The following is a 22157-nucleotide window of genomic DNA, read 5'->3' on the forward strand; positions in this document are numbered from 1 at the left end:
TAACTTATGAATATTAAGCAGGTAATAATGCTATTTAAAGAGTTAGATACTCTACATATAAATGTATACATCAAATTCCATAGCACAGCAGCACAGGTTGGTACTCCAACACTAACAAACAGATGACTGGCACTACAGCTCCTTGGGACTTTAAGAAGCAGCCTCATACAGTCATTATAATAATATGATTATTAATTGGGATCATTTATGTTGTAATCCTTGGTTGCTAAAAGTGATCAGTGTAACTACTGTGTTTTTACGCCAATGTGTGTAGTGTGTCGGCCGGCTCACGTGGATGCCATTAAACAGCCTTTTAAAATTCAGGGACTTCCTGAAAATAGTGCCAACGTGTAGGTGCATTCTTTCAAACGAATGTAAATTCCTGCCTCCCTGCTGTCATCTTAAATTAAAAAATATTCACGTTTCCCTATTTACCCCACCGGGATCACGTAAGACGGAGAGTCAACTTATGAATATTAAGTAACATTTTACGCTGCTCCAGTCCGCACTTGTCATATCCCTCCGCGGGTTTTTGTCCCTCAGACTGTTTTGGTCTTTTCGCTGTTAGCAACGGAAAGAAGCCGAGCTAGCCGCAAAACCTACTTTCAGATTCATCGACATTTTATTTCGCTACGATTACACAAAAAAAATTGACAAGAAGCAAGAAGCGCACATGTGTATCTCCTACTAGCCGGTGCCGCAGCAGCAGCGTAGTAGTTTAATGAGAACAGTTTCCCGGTAGTGTGAGTTAGCGCTGCTCGGTAGCAGCACGTTGACGTTAGCTCGGAGCTAGCGGACTGTCACACAACCACACCACGCCTCGCTGCCAACACGACGCGCTGCCACACTTGTCATTTTAAGACGCCGTCTTTTATGGGATCGCCATGTCAATGAAGGCCGGTGGAAATCGCAGCAAGCCCGGCGGCGGCGGCAGCAGCGGCGGCAGCGGGGCCGCCGGAGGGAGCGGAGGGAGCGGCGGGGGACGGCCGAGCCTGGGCAGGTCTGTGACAGCACCCATGGGGGGGGGGAGAGGGGGCCAGGAGCATGCAATTCAGCTTAGTCCCGTCTAACTGTGGCGGTTTGGAGAGATGACATCCATGTGAGGCGTGCACAGCCGTGTGTGTGTGTGTGTGTGCGGCCCGCTAGCGGAGCAGCACAGCCGGCCAGGCTGCAGCTGCAGCTGCTGCAGGTTTGAGCGACGCAGAGCCTACGGCGTAGGGTACGCGGCGACGCGCAACGTACCGCGTACCTTACGCCATAGGCTCTGCGTCGGTGTAACGCAGAACCTTAAATCAGCCTTAAACCTCAACCTCAAACATCATAATTCATCTCGCATAGGCTTTCCCTCCCCCTTCCCTCCCCCTTGCACGTGTTTTGAAATGACGGTGCCGACTTATTAGTGTGCTAATATCAATTCCCTATCAACCACAAGTGATTGTGGCTGGTGTTAATTAGCTCACACTTGTAATTCAGTGCACTTGTATTCCGTATTCTGGCAAAACAGCACCTTTTTTTTCCTTGTTTTTATTCGACCCCCCCTGTAGCCGGTGTGCTGCTGCAATGGCATGGATGTGAAGGGAGTCAGTCGGGAGGGTGTGGAGAAGAAAGGGGGAAACAGCGACTGACCGGCTTCAACCTTGCCGTCGCTTCTCCTCTCAAATAGTGCCCTTGAAGCATGACTTTCTTTGCACATGTCGCCCTGAAATAAACCCCGATGCCGTCTGCTAAATAAATAACGCGCCTATTGTGGTTTTTGGTGGCCTTGATTTTGGGGAAGACATCTTTTTTTATGTATCGGTCAGTGGGAGAGTGTGCTACATCCATTGCGGAGGTTTCATCTGTAAAGGCCCCAGTGAAGGTTCAGATAGACCGGGCTGGGCCGGTGGGAGACTCTCACTAATCTGGCATTTTTACTGCGTTCATTTATCATTCCTTGTGTTTCTGTACAGGAATAAATACAGAAATAAATAGTCAGGTTGCAGGTTGTTAAACCCAGTGTGAATGGTTGGCCATATGCCAGCTGCCGGTGCATTTTAGGACATGGTTGTAAAAAAAAAAAAAAAAAATTGTGGGCTGCAAACAAATGTCCTTAAACATTCCCTAAAATTACTGTGGAATTCATAGCGAATTATACCAACTACATTTACATGTAATTTTGTTTTGCATCAATTCACACAAACAAACACCGCAAAAATGTTGGTACTTGAACCTTCTTGATTTCATTTTTGTTGATCAACTTGTTATTAACTAATCCTAGTTGATGATGCTTTGGTCGCATGCACCAACAGATCCAAACGTCAAAATGGAATAGGTGCTGGACATCTGTTAAACAGAGTCTTGACAAAATCACCTGTTCTCTAATGGTGATTTATCTCCTCATTCATTAAAAAAAAAAAAAAAAATCTGTCTGCATTCAAACAAATAGCAGCCAAGAGGTCCAGGCACAGGCATATTTCAATATGTACTTGCTACACCAAGGATCACTCAAAATTGAACATTGCTCTCAGAGGTACACAAAGTCGTCAAACAACAGTGACGGCTTCAAAGTTTGGGTTTTGATTAAAGTAATTATGCCGATGAAACATTTTTTTTTTAGTTCCCCTTTAAAATGTGAAATATCTTTTGGCTTAAGTCTGCAAGGAAGAACTTTTTGTCAGCAATACCATTTTCTTCTTTTCTTTCAGGGGAAGACACAGTGGTAAAGCTCCCGCTGCTGTAAGTTACGTGTTAACTGTCACAAGCCAGTATTGATTTTTTTTTTTAAGCATATTTGATGAGTAGTTGCTTTTATTTATTGCCATGTATCGTAAATACGGTAGTTTGATTTTGAAAATAGTTTTATTCTGTGCAGTAATTTTGATGACTAATAAATTGTTTTCATTCAGAAAACTAGTGTAATTGTTTTCAAAGTTGGAAAGAATGGACAGAGGATGGGCAAAGCCCATTGTTTTGATAACTGTTTGTTGTTTTCATTAATTCTTAAAGAATCATGGTCAGTAGGTGTCACAATTGTGAGATACTTCTCAGCATAATGTTTGTTTCTGCATTGGGGACATTAAAAGTTATTTGCATTTTCTCTCTAGGTCATTTTCAGTGGTGTATATGCAAATATGAGGATGGTCCATGTTTTGACTTCAGTGGTGGTATGTTTACTTTGTACCTTTTCTTATTTTTTAATATTTATTTTTTTATACATGTTCCCTTTTCTAATAGGTTGTGTGAACTTAAAAATGTATGTGAACAGATGAAGCATTGGTTAAAAAACTCCTTGGATGAAAGAGCCATGCAAAAATTGCCTTATTGTGAATTACATTGTAATAACAGCACTGCAGTTTGACTTTGAGCACATACTGTGTTTTCACAACATCTTTACCAAAGTAAATCAAGCTTCTTTGTATGAACAGCTGGTTGCATGAAAATAAAAGATTGATCAATAATTTGTCTTCGTTGCAGATGGGTTTTCTGAAAGTGTTTTTTGAATGTGTACATTTCATTTTGCTTTTCATGGAATGAGGGATGGTTTTAAACAGAGAATAACAGAAGGCTTGTTTGTTAACAGGGGACCAAGTGTGAGCTGAAAGTAAAAAATGGAGCAGTATATGAAGGAGTATTTAAGACGTATGGTCCAGAGGTAAGGAAATGCATAGTGTGGTACCAGTGTGGAGGTAAATTTTATACTGTATTAGTAGTAACACAAATGATTTAGCTCAACTCTGCCAGCATCCCGCCAGTATGAAATAGCAGCTTCACCCTTGAGGTGGTTTGGGCAGTGCTTGTCTATTCTATCATTCCTTTTATGGAAGTGATTTATTTGCCCCTTCGTCTTCCCTTTTTGGGTGAAGTATTCTCCAATCTGTCATCAGTGTGGAAAATAAAGTGTACAAATGAACAGTGCAACCTAAGTGGTGAAACTAAGTTAATTTGGTAAAATATAGCTTTAACTTCAATTGTTGATGAGAAACAATGATAACTTGCGTATTCTCACCATTATGTATTTATATTTTGTATCTCCTATCCCTATTTTTATAAGATTGCATGTCTGAAATATGAGCAAGGCTGGCAAAAATAAATTGTATTTGAAATTCTTTCAGCAGCGAACAGCACTTTTGATTTGGGACAAAAATGTGGCCTTACATTTTGCTTTTATTTCCTCAGGGTTTCCAATCTGGATTGTCAAACATGTAGATATATGGGCAAAAGTTGTAAAGGAGGTTATGGCCAAAACTCTGAACTTTTGCTTGTGTGTCATATACATCAAAGCCTTAGTAATCCAGCACTCGCGTTCACCCACTCCCCTTTGAACACAGACACGACTCCCCAGTTGAAACAGTCACTTTTGTTGTTATGGTGCATCATCATTTTAGTTTTTGAAAAAATCACAACACATTATCAATATAAAAACAGCTGTATTTTTAGTAAAAGCACTGTTAAATTCGTGAATAGAAACTTCTTATTTATTATTTGTTTTCTTTAGAGACTGTGAAATATGGCTTTTAGTAGATGGGTTAAGGTTTTTCAGATTTCCTTCTAAGTTTAGAAGACTGTTGTTAGATTATAATAGGATATAAATGAAGATTTGACCAGCAACAGTACATTCACATAACATAGATTTGCATTTTTAAAATGTTTTGGTTTGTCAAAAATGCAATACCTTGACAGCACTAGTTTTATTGTTTAATCAAGTCTAGTGCTCTTTCAGGGTTAATTTTGTTCCTTAATAAACCCTTTATTTTACATTCTGTGTTGTTTTATTGTGAAGCACTTTGTGATTTTCATCTTGAAAGGTGCTATATTAATAAGATTTTACTTATTCACATACTTATTTTTGGTTGATCCTTTATTGGACCAAAACATTAGACATTGCAGCAGGTCAGTCTGCACTTCAGGTTATATTGTTTCTGTGACACTTAATAATAAATAGATGTTAATTCATGCCAAATTGATAGCAAATCCCTCTTGTGAGGCCAGCCTAGGTATGTTTGGAGGTTTGGCTTAATCTTCCCTTAAAAGATGAATCCTGTTTTTGACTTTTGCTGTCTACATTTGTTAGTTACTGTGTATTGTGTCTGTCGAAAATGACTCAGACAACACTACTAGTCTACCATATGTTTGGTGACTCATATCTTCTGTAGGAGGCTTATGTTTTTTACTGTATTTCAGTTTTTGCTTTAATCCAGTTCAACATGATTGTCTTCCCCAGTGTGACCTGGTGTTAGATGCAGCCCACAGAAAGAGCCCAGAGTTGAGCATAGGTCCCAGGAAAGAAGATATTGTCGAGAGCATCATTTTCAAAGCATCCGACGTCGTCGTGGTGACCTTCAAAGATGTGGACCTGAATTTCGCCAGGAAAGGTATTAGAAGTAATTATATTGGCAAATATATTGTCTGGCCTAGAAAGGGACACACCTTTAAGATTTTTTTGGACCACCTTTAGCTTTGATTATGGCTCACATCCGTGGCATCATTTCAGTAAGCGTCTGCAGTGTCATAAGATTCATTTCTGTCAATTGTAATTTTCTGTTTTTTTGACAATAAATATTGATGATGCAATAGTCACACTGCTGTGTAGTCTTCTCCAGCGGATCCCAAAGATAGTCAGCTGCGTTAGGATCCTGATTCTGTGGTGGCTAGACCAATGTAGAAATGATGTCTCATGCCTCCTAAAACGCTCCTACAGTTTGAGCCACAAGTAATCTTGAAATATACTTGTTTCGCCAACAAAAGATCTGCTAATGGAAAATACTGATCATTCATATTACACTGCCTGTCCAAAAAAAAAGTCACACTAATATTTTGCCAGACCGACCACCTTTAACTTTTACTATGGCCTGCATTCGTTGTGACATCAGTCCAATACGATTCTGCAATGTCAACATATATTTCCGTCCATAGCTGAATTCATTTTACACCAAGATCCTGTATTGATAATGGGAGTCTTCTCCAGGACATCCCAAAGACTCAAGGTCTGCATTCTGTAGTGACCAATCCATGTGTAAGAATAATCTTCTGCTCCCTGAAACACTCTTTCACAATTTGAGACTGATGAATCCTGGAATATGTCCGTGCCATCAGGGAAGAAAGGAAATCCATTGATGACATGGTCCCGGTCATTCAGTATATATACTGTAGGTAGTTGGCTGACCTCATTCTTTGGGCACATAATGTTGCTGAACCCAGACCTGACTAACTGCAGCCACTCCTGATCATAGCACTGCCCCCACAGGCTTGTACATTCAGCACTAGGCATGATGGGTGCATCTCTTTATCCGCCTCTCTCCGTACCCTGGTGTGTCCATCACTCTGGAGCAAGGGAAATCTGGCCTCATCAGACCACATGGCCTTTTTCCATTACTCCAATCTTTATGCTCCATCGCAAATTGAAGCCTGAATAAGTGGTTTTTGCTACACAGCTGTTTAGTCCCAATCCCTTGAGTTCCCTTGTCACCATGTGTGTGGAAATGCTGTTACTTTCACTGTTAAACATAGCCATGAGTTCCTCGTTGTTTTCTATGATTTGATTTCACCAAACGTTTAAGTGATCCCCGATCAGGATCATTCAAGATTTTTTTTCCAACCACATTTCTCATCCAAGATAATGGTGGGTTATGTTGGACGTTTTTAGACCCAATTTTAGTAGTTTCAGCAAACTTCTGACATGTTTTCTTTGCTTGATACATACCAACAATTTGACCCTTCTGAAACAGATTAACATATTGTCCATGATCATGGATTGGTCTCGTAACATGTTTGTTTAAGAAATGAGAAGCTACTTACTGCATCAGTTAGGGTTAAATAAGTTGTTGCCAGCTGAAACATAATCATTAATGCAGTAATTATCCAATGCGAGGATCTTTCTTACTTGCTGAGTTAAATCCAGGTGGAGACTTTTTGTGGATAGGCAGCGCTCAAGTAGTCACCTGACTTCATGGTTTTAGGCACATAACTGATGAACCGAGACCTGACCAACTTCAGCAATGCAAGATCATAATGCAGTGTCCACAGTCTTGCATGGTATTATAGGCATGAGGTATCTTGGTTTGAGCATTAAATCTACAGCATTTTTTACCCTGATGCCCCCATCACTCGGAACCAGGGTACATAATGACTCATCAAACCGAAAGCCTTTTTCCACCGCTAGCAAATGTTGAGCCAGTGGACCATATTTGATCTGGTTCATAAGGATTGCAACTCCTGGTTCTGGACGCACAGGATTTGTGTGTCTGTTGAACTATGGGTAACCGTTGAGCCTCAAAGGCAGATGAGCCAGTGACTGTTGAGAATCATTTGCACAGAGACCAAAGGTCAATCATCTGAACCTTTCAGCTCCACAGAAAAACATTGAAATATACTGACCTCATCTGTTTTAAGGCGTTTATGTAAAAAATTAAAAAAGAAGAAAAAGGAACAATTAAGACAGTGTCTGGGGTACTTGTAATAAGACTTCTAGGTATTCTGAGAAATCATGGTTCTCCATCATTCTTGTAGGTTTTAATAACTGTCATAAATCAACCAGTAATTGTGGCCACGCTGGTAGTGCAGCCGCCTCACAGGTAGAAGGTCCTGGGTTGAATTCCCCCCATGACTTCAGCACAGGTGTGGTTGGCGAAAGGGCCTTTCTGTGTGGAGTTTGCATGTTCTCCCCGTATTCCCCCCCCCGTGCTCACATTAGCTACCCTTCACAAAAACATGCAGCAGTCCTGGGCTATACATGCCCCCTCTGGCCAGCCGGGGCACCCGATGGGGTGGGGAGGATCTGGCCGGAATAACGTGATCCTTCCACGCGCTACGTCCCGCCAGGGAAGCCCCACCTTTACCACTTAATTGTTTAAGGAACAAAAAGCTTTTATTTAATTTGGGATTAAATAACTTTCTGCCAGATGAAACATTTTGATATTTACAGTACTTTCCCAGCGGCATGCTCTTGCCTATCTGCGTAAGTAAATCCTGGTGGTGCCTATATTTCTTTGGACAGACAGTGTATTATCCATGTATATAACTGGGTGATTTATTCACTTGGTATTTATTGCATGCACGCAAAAAATAAACACATGCCAAGTGAGTGCTCTCCCTCTGCCTTGAGCAGTGCATACACACAATGTATTGACTGTTTTCTGTCTTCACCACCCTGATGTCACAGGTGCTTTGCCATGAGTTCAGTCTTGTGTGTCTGCTCTGAGTGGCCAGTCACTGAAGACTAATTTTATATATTGATTGATCTGAAGATTGGCCCAGCAGAGCAAAAACACTCAATAAAGGTTGAGGGAGTCTTTTTCATGCACTTGATTTTGACCCTACATCAAGATCAATATACCTTGTGAAAGGGTCTTATTGTTAAACAAAAAAAAAAATGGACAGGTGAAAATGTTTGAGACATTGATCTGCACTGGTACTAGCTGTGAAATCACATGGAAGAGTTTGTCAGTGGATATTTTACTGCGGTTTTCCGAGAAGTTAACTAAGTAATTTCATATTTTTTAACATGGCAGTTAACTTGAGTGTTTTCTAAAACAGATTCTTACTTATACCTTTCATTTTCAGAATTAGAACATTTAAGGATAATGTGAAAAAAGCAGACAATATGAACCAAAGACTTTCTCTTTTCTTGTCAACTTCCATTTAATTTGTTAACATAAATAAAACTTAAAAAAACATTCCTGCAACATTTTCTGGGGAGAAAAAAAAAGTTGGTACAATAAAGCTTTTACCACGTTGTGGTAGGGCAGCTGTGGCTCAGTGGTTAGAGTTGGTTGTCCTTTTAGATGGAGCATTAGCAGGTTGATCCCTTGACTCATCACATGTCAGTATCTTTGGGTGGGACACTGAATCCTGCCCCAGGGAAAAAATATGAAACAAATATCTGTTAAAATCACCCGTTTGAAGTAACACATTTTAAATCTCCTTACTAGCACAAAATTGTCCCTGTACCAACTTTTTTACATCCCTGAAAAGCTAAATTGATGTATATCAACAAATTAAATTAATGAGAAAATATGAAATATCTTCTATTCATACTGTCTGCAAAGAAAAGTAAATGTAAGAATCAACAAAAGTAAATTTAAGAATTTTTTTTCTTTTCTTTTTTTGTGATTTTCCATTTCTTATCTTATTTATTTTCCATCAAATGTATTGTTAATATAAGGTGATGTGGTGTGTCTGGCAAATAAATACAGATTCACTTTATGAAAACTGCACTGAAGTTGTTAAAAAGATAGAAAAAGAAGACTTTTCTTTTCTTTAAAATGTTAAACATGCTGATGAATATTCCAAGTCATGGTCAGATAGTCATCTTTTTTGTGTGCTCATCAGTCATTTTAACTTTGGCTCCATCTTCTGACTCTTTGTCATCTGTGTGTCTCTTCTCTCCAATGTTCTAGTCTCATCTGACACAGGTAATATATGACTGTTTTTTCCTCTGACAAATAATTGTATGCACTTTCACCTCTTACACACTGAATGCCTACATAAACAAGAGATTAAGCTTGAAGGTGAAGGAATGATATGTCACCATGCTAGTCATTCATAATCGTTGTTTTTATTTTATCTAAGAATAAGGATCCAGTATCTAATGTAGGTTGGTTTTGCTCCAGCTTTTCACCAGATCTTCACTTAAGGTCCCATAACACCTTGACGAATTAGCCAGCATGTGCTAACGCCTTAAAATTTCTCTAAAACACTAGTATATGCTGAACTATTGAATTTTGGGTGTGGACGTGGTGTATTCGTAACGAGTTTGACGTATACATAATGTATTGGTTACTTGTATAGAACAGTGACAATGATTTATAGAGGACTTGTAACCAATTAATGCTTTGCAGATGTTCACAACGTATGCCTAATGAAAGTCTAAATGATCTTTAGTGCATGGCAGCATATTGCAGATCCGTCGTAGCCTGTAAAGATGGAGCTGCTCGAAGCGGCACTAGACATCGCAGAAGCTGCAGTGTCAACATCAACACTACTGTCATGCCAAAAACATTGAGGAAAGCTGCCAAAAAGTCTCATGGCGTGTGCATGGACTCGAGGGGTAGCCCTCACACTCACTCTCCGATGGAGATGACGTAGTTTCAGCCTTGCTGGATCCTCCATCTCTCGGATGGACATCTGCTCACCGTACTCTTCAGGAGTGGTGACAAGTTCCTCCTATGAACAGTATTTTTATAAACCAATTCGCCTAAATGTTGCCAATACACCATTATACAGTAGCTGTAAGATGGAAACGTGTTCAGTAAGTTCTTTGGTTGTTCGGAAGACACACGACACACTTCTACATACGTGAATATGGGTGGGATATAAGTTTGATGTAAGTTGCACATTCAAAGTGTGTTACTTATCGGTTAGATATCATTTCTGGGTAGGCTAGACTTTATGTAGATGTATTTCAACTTATGAGTAACTTCCAAGTAACGTAGGAACGTGTCAACGATCACATGACTGTATATGTATGCTGCATACGGCAAATATTGAGCATGCACAAAAAATGTTCAACGACCTTGCATTACTACAAAGTACGTCGGCGTGCTTCATCGTGTTCTTAACTTAGGCAAAACATACCCACGACTCATTCAACTTACACCCGTGCATTAAACCAAATTTTTCATACGCAAGCCTACGCTGGCTAAATCGTAAAGGTGTGACAGGGCTTTAATGTCTTGAATAAATGTTGCTTTCAGTGGAAGAATAGTCACTTGTCTGTTGTAAAGCTGAAGTTCAATATGCACATCATACAGTATATTTGTTTTAACAAGCAAATCTGAGGATGTTTAAGAGTTAATTTCGCAGTAGCATACATTTGAAACTTTAGCTTTAAGTTGACTTTGAAAGTCGTATTTTTAAAATGAAGTGCAGTTTTATTTTTGTTTTGGATTTGGTTATTTTTGATTAATCAGGAGGATTCCTGTTTCCAAAAGTGGGGCTTTTCTTCTGCACTGAATTTCAGCCTAAGTAGTCCAGAGCTGTGGTTGAAGACCATTAAAGTTGAAATGTTTGGTCATAAGAGTGCAATTCCATTGAAAGCAACAGATTGGAAATTTAATACCTATTCATTTTCTAAACATTTTATTTAAAATTAAGTAATTTCAGGATCCTTGATTTATGTATAATTTCTTTGATGTGCACTGTGCATATAGCATGCCAACCAGCTCTTGATCTGTAATGCAGGCCGGTTAGCTCAGTGAATGTATGATTACAAACTACTGATTCTGAACGTGCCTTTCCCTAAAAAGCTATTAAATACAACTTGTGCTGTGGGATCAGCTTGACGTCTAGGCTTTAAATACACAAACTCTTCCCTGCGTAAAGAGTGATAAAACAGCCATGTGATTGTTTACTGTCAAGACTTTGTGAAAGTGTGCTGTACATGTGTAAGCGTGGGATTTTTTTTTTCCTCTTTTCTTTTCTTTCCCTTTTTTTTTTTTTTTCCTTGTCTGTTTCAGAAAACTTCACAGATGCAGCAGTGAGTGGTAGGATCAATGGTGAGCACAAAGAGAAAGATCTAGAGCCCTGGGATGGAGGAGAAACCCATAACTCTGACAGCCTCGAGTCTCTTGATACAGATGTGGTGAGAGAAAGAACACTAACGCAGTAAACATATTTATGCCACTCATGTGCCACATGGGATGCCATCCATACAAGCCTTCATACGATGGTAGTAAATGGGTCGCTTCCTGTGTTGAAAAGCACTGATAAAATTGTGTTTCTGCTGCTCTCTCTTTATATCAGTCAAATGGGTGGGATCCCAATGACATGTTCAAGTACAATGAGGAGAAATATGGAGTCTTGTCTACATATGACAGCAGCCTTTCCACATATACGTAAGCTTCTGCGTGTCTTCCACTCATGTTTCTCTCTGTAACTCTTCTTCAGTCTTTACACTCAAATTGGCATGCCATGTGCCTAGCAAAAAGGAAGCAGTAACTAGAACTATATCTTATATTTTTTTAACATTACTATTTGTTCTGCCATTATTTTGAATCTTGTTTTGTGTTGTCAGGTGTCACAAGGCCAAGCTTGAACTTAAGCCCTCTGTTGTAAATCCTTGTCTGACACAAGTTTGTCTCCCAGGGTCCCCTTGGAGCGTGACAACTCTGAAGAGTTCCTGAAGAGAGAAGCGCGTGCTGCCCAGCTGGCAGAGGAGATTGAGGCCAGTGCCACATACAAGGCTCGTGTGGCCCTGGAGAACGATGAACGCACTGAGGAGGAGAAATATACCGCTGTGGTGCGAGGAGAGAGAGAGACTCATGCAGTCGGCAGGTGAGACCAGCCTGCACATCAACACTTTAAACCTTTTATATAGGCTGCGTCCAAAATTGCATACTTCCACCCTAATGAGTATGCAAAATGAATGTGCGAGATTTTTTAGTGCGTCCGAAACATTAGAACGTACTCAATAGTAGCTCTATCCATACTCATTCCGGATACATTTTTTAGTGTGGATTGATGGACACTAGCTGAGCAGAAACTTCCTACAATGCAATGCAGCAGCGTTTGGTTGCTAAGTGATACGTATATGTCATAAGTATAATATTAAGTATAATAATATTATAATATTCATATATAATAATATTATATAATCTCATCTTGTTTCGGCCAGAATAAATGGGAAATAGCGGAGCGGTGCTGCTACTGCTGCTGTGACACGTCACTTCCTCTCAACGGCAGGAAGTGACGTGTGCGCTCCGAATAGTACGTCCGAATTAATGCACACTACGGATATTTACTCAAAAGTGTGCCGAACTTAAGTATACTTTTTAGTATGGCATTTCGGACGCACCGATAGTCATCTTATTGTGAGTTTGTAGTAGAATGCGCCTTCCAGTTAGGAACGATTTCTGGTCAGGAGAGCTGATTAATTCCCCCTTGGTCCATGACTAGGTATTTTCTGCAGTGTCATTTCCTTTAAAACACAGGAGCTCAACACAGAATTATTTGGTTTAATTTTGTAGGATTTTGTTATTCTTGATACTAAAGGTTATATGATGCATCATTCATGATTTACTCTGTCCACTGTGCACAGTAAATGCTAAAACAGTCGTTTTTCACTGAGGGAGCGCACATTTTCTCTTTAAGATTCTGTGTTTTATGTCTTACTGAGGAAAGTTACAGTTCTTTGGTAAACCATGGTATGTTCATCCTTATAACAGCAAATCGTATACCACATACTATTAGGTGCACGTTGTCAATCAGAGAAGGCAATAGTGGAAATACTTTGAGCACTGAATTGAGAGGAATATTTATTATAATTTGAATATTGAATCAAATCAAATCAGATCATGACCTTGTGGATAGGATCGAATTGATTCAGGAGATCAGCAACGATGCCCATCCCTACTGTTGCTCTGATTGGTCATACCACTAACCAGCTGCAAAGGCACTTTGATAAGGGATGGGCAGGCCCTATGTGTTCACCCACATCTAGAAAGTTGTAGGGTTTGATTTATCAGGCTATATATTTGAGAATCTGAAGTGAGGAATCAAAAACTATATCATAACTCATCCGTGTCACTTTGTTTAGGCTGAATTGAATCAGTTATAGATTCAGATTTCAAGGTTCTTTTATATTGCACACCCATTAGAGTAAAACTGTTTAAGCCCCCCTGTCTTCACCAAAAGTGCATAGTTTAAAGCTTTAATACTAGTCTCCGAAGAGGCTCATTCCCTGAGTATGTGCTGTGTGAGATTTTAATCTTGGTAGGTCTTCGTGTGCATGGTTTGTGTGTCATCCTTGCACCTTTTATGGATGTTCTCTGGGTTTGGAGACTACCAGCCAAAGTCCATTATTATTATTATTATTAGTAGTAGTAGTATTCACTGAATTGAGCACTCTGAATTTGACCTTTTGATGGAAGTTTGACCACAATAGATTAAGTATGTTGTGGAAAATGAATAAATATTATTGTATTAATTCTCCCCCCCCCCTGTTTTGTGTGTTTTTGCGCGTGTGTGTGTGTGTGTGTGTGTGTGTGTGTGTGTGTGTGTGTGTGTGTGTGTGTGTGTGTGTGTGTGTGTGTGTGTGTGTGTGTGTGTGTGTGTGTGTGTGTGTGTGTGTGTGTGTGTGTGTGTGTGTGTGTGTGTGTGTGTGTGTGTGTGTGTGTGTGTGTGTGTGTGTGTGTGTGTGTGTGTGTGTGTATGATGTGTTTAGGGAGAATAAGTACGTTCCTCCAGGTCAGAGGAACAGGGAGGGGATGTCATGGGGGCCAGGACGTCAGAATTCCCCTCGCCTCGGTCAGAACTCGGGCGGACCCTCCGGTCCCCGACCAGGACCTCATGACTACAGTCCCAGCTCTGGGGCCGACCAGCGGGTGGTTAATGGAGGTATGTTTATTAAATCACTCACAAACCAGTGGTTTGTTTCAACTCATTTCCTAAATGTGTGCAGTTCTTGAGTTTTGGTTCCTTCTCTCGTCTTGTATTCATTGATGGATGTCGGCCTAGAGTATCAAGGATGTTTGTATTTGTTAATTTAAGTCTTTGTTCTTTTGCGTTTATTGCAACATTTTTGCCATTCTCTTTCTTATTTATTCACCCCATGCCTGTGCCGTCTGTCCCTGCTTGTACCTTGGTTTTTCTCACACTTTTAGTGGTTTATCATCTTTGATCATTTGTCCTTGCCTCTTTTAGGTTCATCCCATTGGCCCTCACCCTGTCCATCTCCTTCCTCTCGTCCCCCCTCTCGTTACCAGTCTGGTCCCTCCTCCCTGCCTCCTCGGGCGACCACGCCCACCAGGCCACCCTCCAGACCCCCTTCTCGACCTTCCAGACCTTCCTCTCATTCAACCCATCCCTCCTATCCCTCCTCTTCATCCTCCTTTTCTCACCATGGGCCCACGTCGCCAGCCTCCACTCTTCCAAAACGCATGTCTTCAGAAGGTATCCACATGATTGTGGAGCAAACCTGGGCAAAGGCACATTGAAGGTGGAGGGATTGAACTTGGAGTGGAAACTAAATTTTCAAGCTAATTATAAAATCAATTCTAAAAGTCCAAAAAAAGGAAACTACTTTCAAAAATAAATTTGCCCAGGTCTAGTGTGGATCAACAAAAATAGGTGAAATTGCTTCTTTAGACTGATTTGGGGTCAGATTTGGAGATTTCAGTCAAATGAGGAGAGAAAAAGTGTATAGTTTATAAAACTGACCCTTTGTCAGCTGATCAGGCAGTTTCGCCTTGGCATGTGGGTGCACCAAGGTGTCTGTGCTGTGCTTCTGTGTGTTCAGCTTAACAAGTGTTCTGTCACCAAAACAAAATCAGCAGCGTCACACACTTACTTGTAGTGAAACATTGAAAGGAAGAACATCTTGCCCTTAAAAAACAAAAAAACAAAACAAAAACAAACAACTTGCTTAGCAGCACTAATCTACTGTCTATGAAAACTCATAACTAAACGGCTTCAACAATATCTAATTGACCAAATTTGTCTTGCCATCAAGTTGTGCACACATTTTTTAATGGCCCATTCTGACAGCGAGGTGTGTTGGAACGGGGAACTATCTTAAACATGCCCACACTAGGCAGAAAAAACAGGAGTAAAACATTTAAACATACACAGCAGGGCTCCTGCCTGTTCACTTGTAGCTTTTTTAACTAAGCATTTGGTTAGCAGTAGGTTCCCACATTCAGTTTGCTGTTGTTTGTTTAATATTTGTGCACTGGACTTGAAACATCAGTTTAGCTCAGTTTAGCACCAATCTTTGAGCTTTGATGCGACATTTCTTCATTCATATTGGATGCGGAGTTTAGGAATGTAGCTCTGCTTATGGCTCCCCACTTTCACATGCTACAAAAACAATAACTTTTAATACAAACAAATTTCTAATACATTTAGTACCTGTAATAATTTCAAGCATTTCAGCAAGATCCATCAACCACTGTAGGACAAGAAAAACAAAATGTTAAGTCCATAACATCTATTCTCTGGTGGAGAAGGAAGAACAAAACATAGTATTAATCTTTAAAGTACATTATAGTTGATATTTCATACAACGAAAATAGCACTTTTGGTACAGCCATCTGTGCTTACAAAATGAACCGATTAAGTCAGCTGAAAGGTAACCGAAGTAACAATCTGCTTTTCTTAATGCTGTAAGGTTTCCCACACAACGTTAATACTTGGGACGGCTGCCCAGGTCTTTTTAACAGTCAAACAAATTACTCAGCAATCCTCTTGTGTGCTGTTATCTCGAGTATTGAAATCTGTTAGAGTGAGGCTGCATGAAGAGCTTTGATTTATCCCACCCATTTCATTCTTACACTCACACACACATGCATTACATATTGTGTATTGATCTTTATTGAATGATCAATATGCTGTCATGCACAGGAGGAACATTTATTGGGCTTCACTGTCACTAACCGAGTTGGTGCTCAAACTTTTGTCCCAGAACCTTTTACCAACCCTTCAAAGATGCATCCAAGAAAGGGAGGAGAAAGGAGAGAATAATCTTTTAAGTGAAATGTCAGTACAGTGGTCTGCAGGCCATCAGCTGTTTTCTACACAACTATGTGGTGTAAACATGTGCTGAATGGAAGGGGGGTTAATTGGAGCAATACGATTATTAAATCCAGTTGGCATTAAGCATTATAATCAATATACAATCAAAACCCATCTATGAAGACTTCTGGTAAACCATGGATTGATTTTTTTACCTAACAAAACTAGTCTCGCGTGGACTAAATTGTTAGCGTTATTGACAAAAGCACCTACAATCCAGTTGAAGTTAAAATTCTTTAGTGTTTTCTCAAAGACTGCGGTCACATATTTCGCATTAGCCGGCAGCTTTGCCTAATCCTCTACATATTTACTCTCAACAAACCATAATTACTGCATGATGCTGACAAGAACATGGATGAGACTGGGGGAACTGAGGCCTTCTGCTCTTTCTAATGTAGCGGTAACAAGACACGTAAATGTATGAAAGCAATCACATACAGGGATAGTGCAGGTGCTTTAAATCCTTGAAAAAGCTTGACATTTAATATTGTTTTCAAGGTTTGTAAAGTGCTTAAAATTTGGATAAAGTGCTTGAAATTTTACAATTTTTTTTCTTTTGCAATAAATAACAGTTTTATTGAATAGTAATTGAAGGCTGGCGTCCTTGTGTGCTTCTGCCTGATCTGCAGGTGTGTTTTCACGCGTGACTGACTCACCAAACACACAGTTGGAGACAATATCTCGAACTTGACATGAGGTGGGCGTTTTAATGACTGTCGGCTAGAAAATGACACTAGTAGAAAACATGGATAAAACAAGGACTAGATCTACAAGCGGCTTCCTGCAAAATGTACAAAAAGGATTTGTGGCTTCTCACGTTAGTCTGAGTCTGCTCTCTGCAGTCGCTCTGCAGTCACATAAAAGGGAAATTCTAGTAGGGCGTAGGGTTTGCGAACATGACGCATTACAATGTTTTCTTTCTGCTCAAATCTAGCTGGTGACTTTTAATGCTAAAGGATTCAGAGGATATAATGTGGCGGTGCTGCTTTTGCATGTAGATTATGGCACGCTAATTTGTGGGGTCTGCAGTGAAAACGGCCACTGTAACGTGACAGTAACAGTATTGTTAGTTATTTTCCACAATTAAGAAATAGCAAACGTCAGCCAAGCGCATCAGGCCAAAATGAAAGGTTGACCTTCACTTTATCATTTCATATGTTTGTCATGTGCAGTTTCCTCCAGCTCTAACTTTAATTGAAAACAATAGGTGTAGTGTCAAAGTTGTTTTCCCGAAAGGAAGTGTGTCTTCAGCTGCAGGAACATGTTCGTCTTATCCAAATACGTGGATACAGCAAGGAAATATTCACCTTTGATTAATGGTATGGGTGTTGTTTCTCCCTCAGTGTGAATTGGCAAAGTAACTTGTGGGTCATTTCTAAATAAATACCGTAATCATACTAATGATTATTAATGTAGTGTGTTTAAGTTCTACCGGGGAGAACATGGAGTACTGTGCAAAAGTCTAGATGCCCCAGGTCTTGTTTTTTTTAATCAACGTTTTAAACATATCCATATTTATTTCCAATATTACACTTAAACCTAACTAGACTGGAATTCTTATTAATATCTTGTGAACATCTGAGTGAGACAGTCTCTTTAGAAAGAAATCAGTCTGTGCTGGTTTTGAGGGCGCTCACACCAAGTATTGACTTTGGTTTGTAAGATCATTTTGTTCTAACTATTGTGTGACATTATCTAGAGTTCAAACCAAAAGGGTTTTTATGTGGATGATTACTATTATTAAAAGACTGGGCAATAATCAGACAACCAAAGACGTTTGCACAGTATTTTCTGACAGAAAATCTGTATGTACAAGTACTCAGGATGCCCTACAATTTATTTTATTAGTTTTACATATGTTTGAGATTAAGATACAAACAACCTAAATATATAAGAAAAAAAAACTTTAAATATGATTGAAACATGATTTAAAAAAAAAATAAAAAAATTTTGAGCACATATATTGATATAAATATATAATTTACCACAGCTCAAGTAAAGTGTTTTCATATTTTTAATAATGAACCTTGAAAAGTGCTTGAATTTGACCTGCGAAAACATGTATGAACCTTAACCGTTGGAGCTCAAGCAGCACAGTTACTGTCTGGAAGCCTACACTCTGTGAATTGCTGTGGAAATAAGACAACTCCTTATATGGACATTATGGGGGTTGTTTATAGATTGTCTTCCTGCTTTTTCATCTTTTTATTTGATATCTTGTTAAAATTGTGATTGATTTTATAATGCATATATTTCTTAAACTGGAAGTTGCAATAATTGCAAAGATAACTAAAAAAATAGACAATTTCTCCATAGTTTTTTTATTTTTATTCATAAAAGCGAACTATGAACCGTGACGTACAGTATTTTGTCAATGATAGATAAAAAATACAATCCAATTTTGAAACCCTGTGTTCCACATGACGTTTTAACATAGGAATGGTAAAAAGTAGCCCAAATGCTCTAATTTCCAAGGATTAAATTTAGGCGATATGTATATCGTTAATGCACCGCTCCAACCCCACTATCCTACCTCAACATACACGCAAACTCTTCTGGTTCTTGTCATTGTTTCACGCTTAAATATGTGAATGAGCCCTAATATATTTTTGTTAAATCTAATAAGCTGAAGAGGTCAATCTAAAACAAAACAAAACAAAAACAACTGTCAGACAGCAAATTCACGAAATGCCATCTTCTGCCTCACACATTGCTTCTCCTTTTTTCATTGCTCATTTATAACTTCACTTTGTTGTGGTTGAAGTTTGCAGTGGTGTCTGATCACTCGACATGGTCATGCACAGTTTCTCCACTAACATACGTTTCACAACTGTTTGATGTGATGAGTTTTATCTAGTATACACGCAGCCCTGTCTGATGTCAGATCTTCAACAAATCAGAAGTACATTAGAAGTGTGGAGTGTGATTAGTTGTGTGCATGTAGCCATCGCAGAGAATTAAGTTCTCCAAAATATTTTAAAAACTGATTCATTCATAAAGGAGAAGCTGGACGTTAGAAGACTGTTGAATTCACTGCTGTGGTCAGTTGATGGAGTCACTCCTGTCTTCCCCCACAGGTCCTCCGAGGATGTCTCCAAAATCCCAACGGACACCTCGTGCTCACAGGGTGGCCCCCTCCAGAATCAGTGGAGTCCCCCCTGGGGTGGACATGATTTCCCACAATACATCTGGAGAGGTGCCGGTCGCTCCTCAGAGCAGGAGTAACTCCTCCGGAGGGACTTGGTCCTCAGTGGTCAGTGGAGGTAAAACGTGCACTTTGTTTTTTAAATTAGAGATTTCATTTGGATGCCATATATTAAATTACCTTTCTTTCACCCTTTGTATACTTATGTTTAGGGTTGTCCCGATCAGGATTTTTTAACTCCCGATCCGATCCCGATCACTTGAGTTTGAGTATCTGCCGATCCCGATTTTCCCCCGATCCGATCACTTTTTTTGGCTCCCGATACATTTCCGATATTTTTTCCCGATCAGATACATTTTGGCAATGAATTAAAAAAAAAAAAGAAAAAAAAGAAAAGAGGACTAAAACTCAAAAAGTTTCTTTTATTGTCTATTGGAGAACAACATGAACATATATTTCAACAAAGCTTATCAGCACTGGTGCCACAAAATGTAAAAACATGAAATTGTAAACTAAAACAAAAAGTGCATAATAGTGCAATAAAAAAAATAAATAAATTTAACTACTAAGGTAGTTGAATGACATCCAGTCAAACTCACAAACACAAGAAAATTTAAATTATTTTTGGCTTAACCTTATTGCAACATTCTGAATGGCATGAAATGAATAGCAGCAGCTTAATGCAACATGAACATATAAAATTTCACAATTCAAACATGTAAACCATGTTAGTTTCGCTTACTTCGTCACTTCCGGTCGGTGGCCGGAAGTGACGTTAAATGCAACGATATATAAAACGATTTAATATATATTAAAAACATTAATAACTAGGTATGTCCCGATACTTTTTTGGCCGATACCGATTGTTTTGAAAATGCCGTGATCGGCCGCCCGATAGATCGGGACAACACTACTAAAAATGACAGGTTAATCAAGATGAGGGACGTGCGGTTTGAGTAATGACCAATACCGTAATATGAATGATTTGAATATATTTTTTCTCTTCCCCCTCTAAGCTCACAGACCTCGCTCCCCCCGACAGAACAGCCTGGGAGGGGCGTCCCCCGGCTCTTCCTCCCTCCCGTCTCCCCAGACAGGAACAGCTCCTGTGGAAAGTGTCACCACGCTGACATTAGCTTCCTCTCCCACTGCTGCTAGTCCTGCCCCCAACATGGTCACTTCCCCATCAGGAGATGGTAAGAAACAAGTTCACTCATAGTAATAATAATAATTGATGATAAACTTTGCTGGAAATGATATCTTCTGTCAAAGAGCACAGTTTTTGATGTATAACTCACTCATAGTTCCATACATGACTTATTGTGTGGAGGTATGGGGTAACGCCTATAAAACAAATATAAACCCTATTTTCTTATTACAGAAAAGAGCTTTAAGGATAGTTAATAGATCTAACTATTATGAACCAACAAATAATCTCTTTATTAAATATAATACTCTAAAATCCATGATATAGTAGAGCAGAAAACTGTTTTATTTGCCTTTAAAGCCCAGCACAAACTGCTTCCAAACTGCATTCAGGATTTGTTCCAAATAAAAGAAACCGCTATGACCTGAGGGGGAAACCCATGTTTGAGATGACGACAGCAAGAACTAATATTAAAAAGAGATGAACATCAATTAAGGCAAGAGAAATATGGAATAGTTGTGACAACGACCTAAAAATGTGCAGTTTTATCTACAAGTTTAAGAAAATTTTTAAAGAAAATATTGTAAATAAATATAAAACACTATAACTATAAAGTATATTATCAAAAACATTCTAGAATGTGAAACGTCACTTTTATATTTTGTCTTATTTATTTTTTGTCTTCTTTATGCATTGGTTGTTTCCACGGATTAATGCTAATGTTTCTGATTTAAGCTGATCACAAGAGAAAAAGGGCATAAGCTACGGCTTCAGCGTACACTTTTTCTGCAAAAGCAATGTTTATTTTACTTTTTTCATTTTCTTTTTTAAAATAACTTGTACAATGACCGAAATAAAGACAATTCATAGTCTCAAGTAGAGTGACTGAGGAATAAAGGAAATGCAAATTATACGGTAGAATTTGTCGTGGTGTTGGTTTTGTTCCATCAAAGGAAATGTCGGCATGCCCTTACTCTTTTTTGGGGTTGAAGTACACTTTTTTTTAATTTTTTTATTTTCCCCTTCTCCCTTTGTTTAGGAAAAGAGTGTCGTGTCCAGGAGGCCAGGCAAACACCTCCCTCAGCAAACAAAGAGGTCATCAAGCCTTTAGAAAGTTCGTCTAGTATTACCAGACCAGTCTGTAAAGGTACTTGCACACTAGACATTATTATTGGCTTCATGCACATCCCTGGTTTACACTTGATTTTTATATGTTTATTATGTAAATGAATTCATTTCTGCTTACAGGACCCACTTCGATGGCACCAGACCACAGAAAACAAATAGATAATTTGAAAAAATTTAGTGTAGATTTTAGAGTAAGTATTTGTCATATAGTAAAGAAAACCAAAGAATTTACATGGCAAGGTGGTTAATTAA

At 39.2% G+C, this 22157-nt stretch overlaps 1 protein-coding gene across 9 annotated transcripts in view; it reads left to right on the forward strand.

Annotated features, from left to right (window-relative positions):
* The first annotated feature begins 556 nt into the window (after positions 1 to 556).
* Positions 557 to 22157, forward strand: part of atxn2 (ataxin 2) — a 35769-nt gene continuing 14168 nt past the window's right edge. For 8 of the 9 annotated variants that reach the window (XM_061729398.1, XM_061729403.1, XM_061729400.1 and 5 more), the window contains exons 1-15: positions 557 to 1000; positions 2685 to 2715; positions 3084 to 3143; positions 3560 to 3631; positions 5201 to 5351; positions 9375 to 9389; positions 11433 to 11557; positions 11719 to 11810; positions 12061 to 12249; positions 14138 to 14310; positions 14617 to 14865; positions 19563 to 19748; positions 20647 to 20826; positions 21817 to 21924; positions 22026 to 22096. In XM_061729398.1, the coding sequence (XP_061585382.1) occupies positions 885 to 1000; positions 2685 to 2715; positions 3084 to 3143; positions 3560 to 3631; positions 5201 to 5351; positions 9375 to 9389; positions 11433 to 11557; positions 11719 to 11810; positions 12061 to 12249; positions 14138 to 14310; positions 14617 to 14865; positions 19563 to 19748; positions 20647 to 20826; positions 21817 to 21924; positions 22026 to 22096 (1818 nt within the window). In that variant the 5' untranslated portion in view covers positions 557 to 884. The remainder of the gene's footprint in view (positions 1001 to 2684; positions 2716 to 3083; positions 3144 to 3559; positions 3632 to 5200; positions 5352 to 9374; positions 9390 to 11432; positions 11558 to 11718; positions 11811 to 12060; positions 12250 to 14137; positions 14311 to 14616; positions 14866 to 19562; positions 19749 to 20646; positions 20827 to 21816; positions 21925 to 22025; positions 22097 to 22157) is intronic. The other variant, XM_061729406.1, reaches the window with a different exon arrangement.

Source organism: Cololabis saira, chromosome 9, assembly GCF_033807715.1.
Source record: "Cololabis saira isolate AMF1-May2022 chromosome 9, fColSai1.1, whole genome shotgun sequence".
In the NCBI taxonomy this organism is placed as follows: domain Eukaryota; kingdom Metazoa; phylum Chordata; class Actinopteri; order Beloniformes; family Belonidae; genus Cololabis; species Cololabis saira.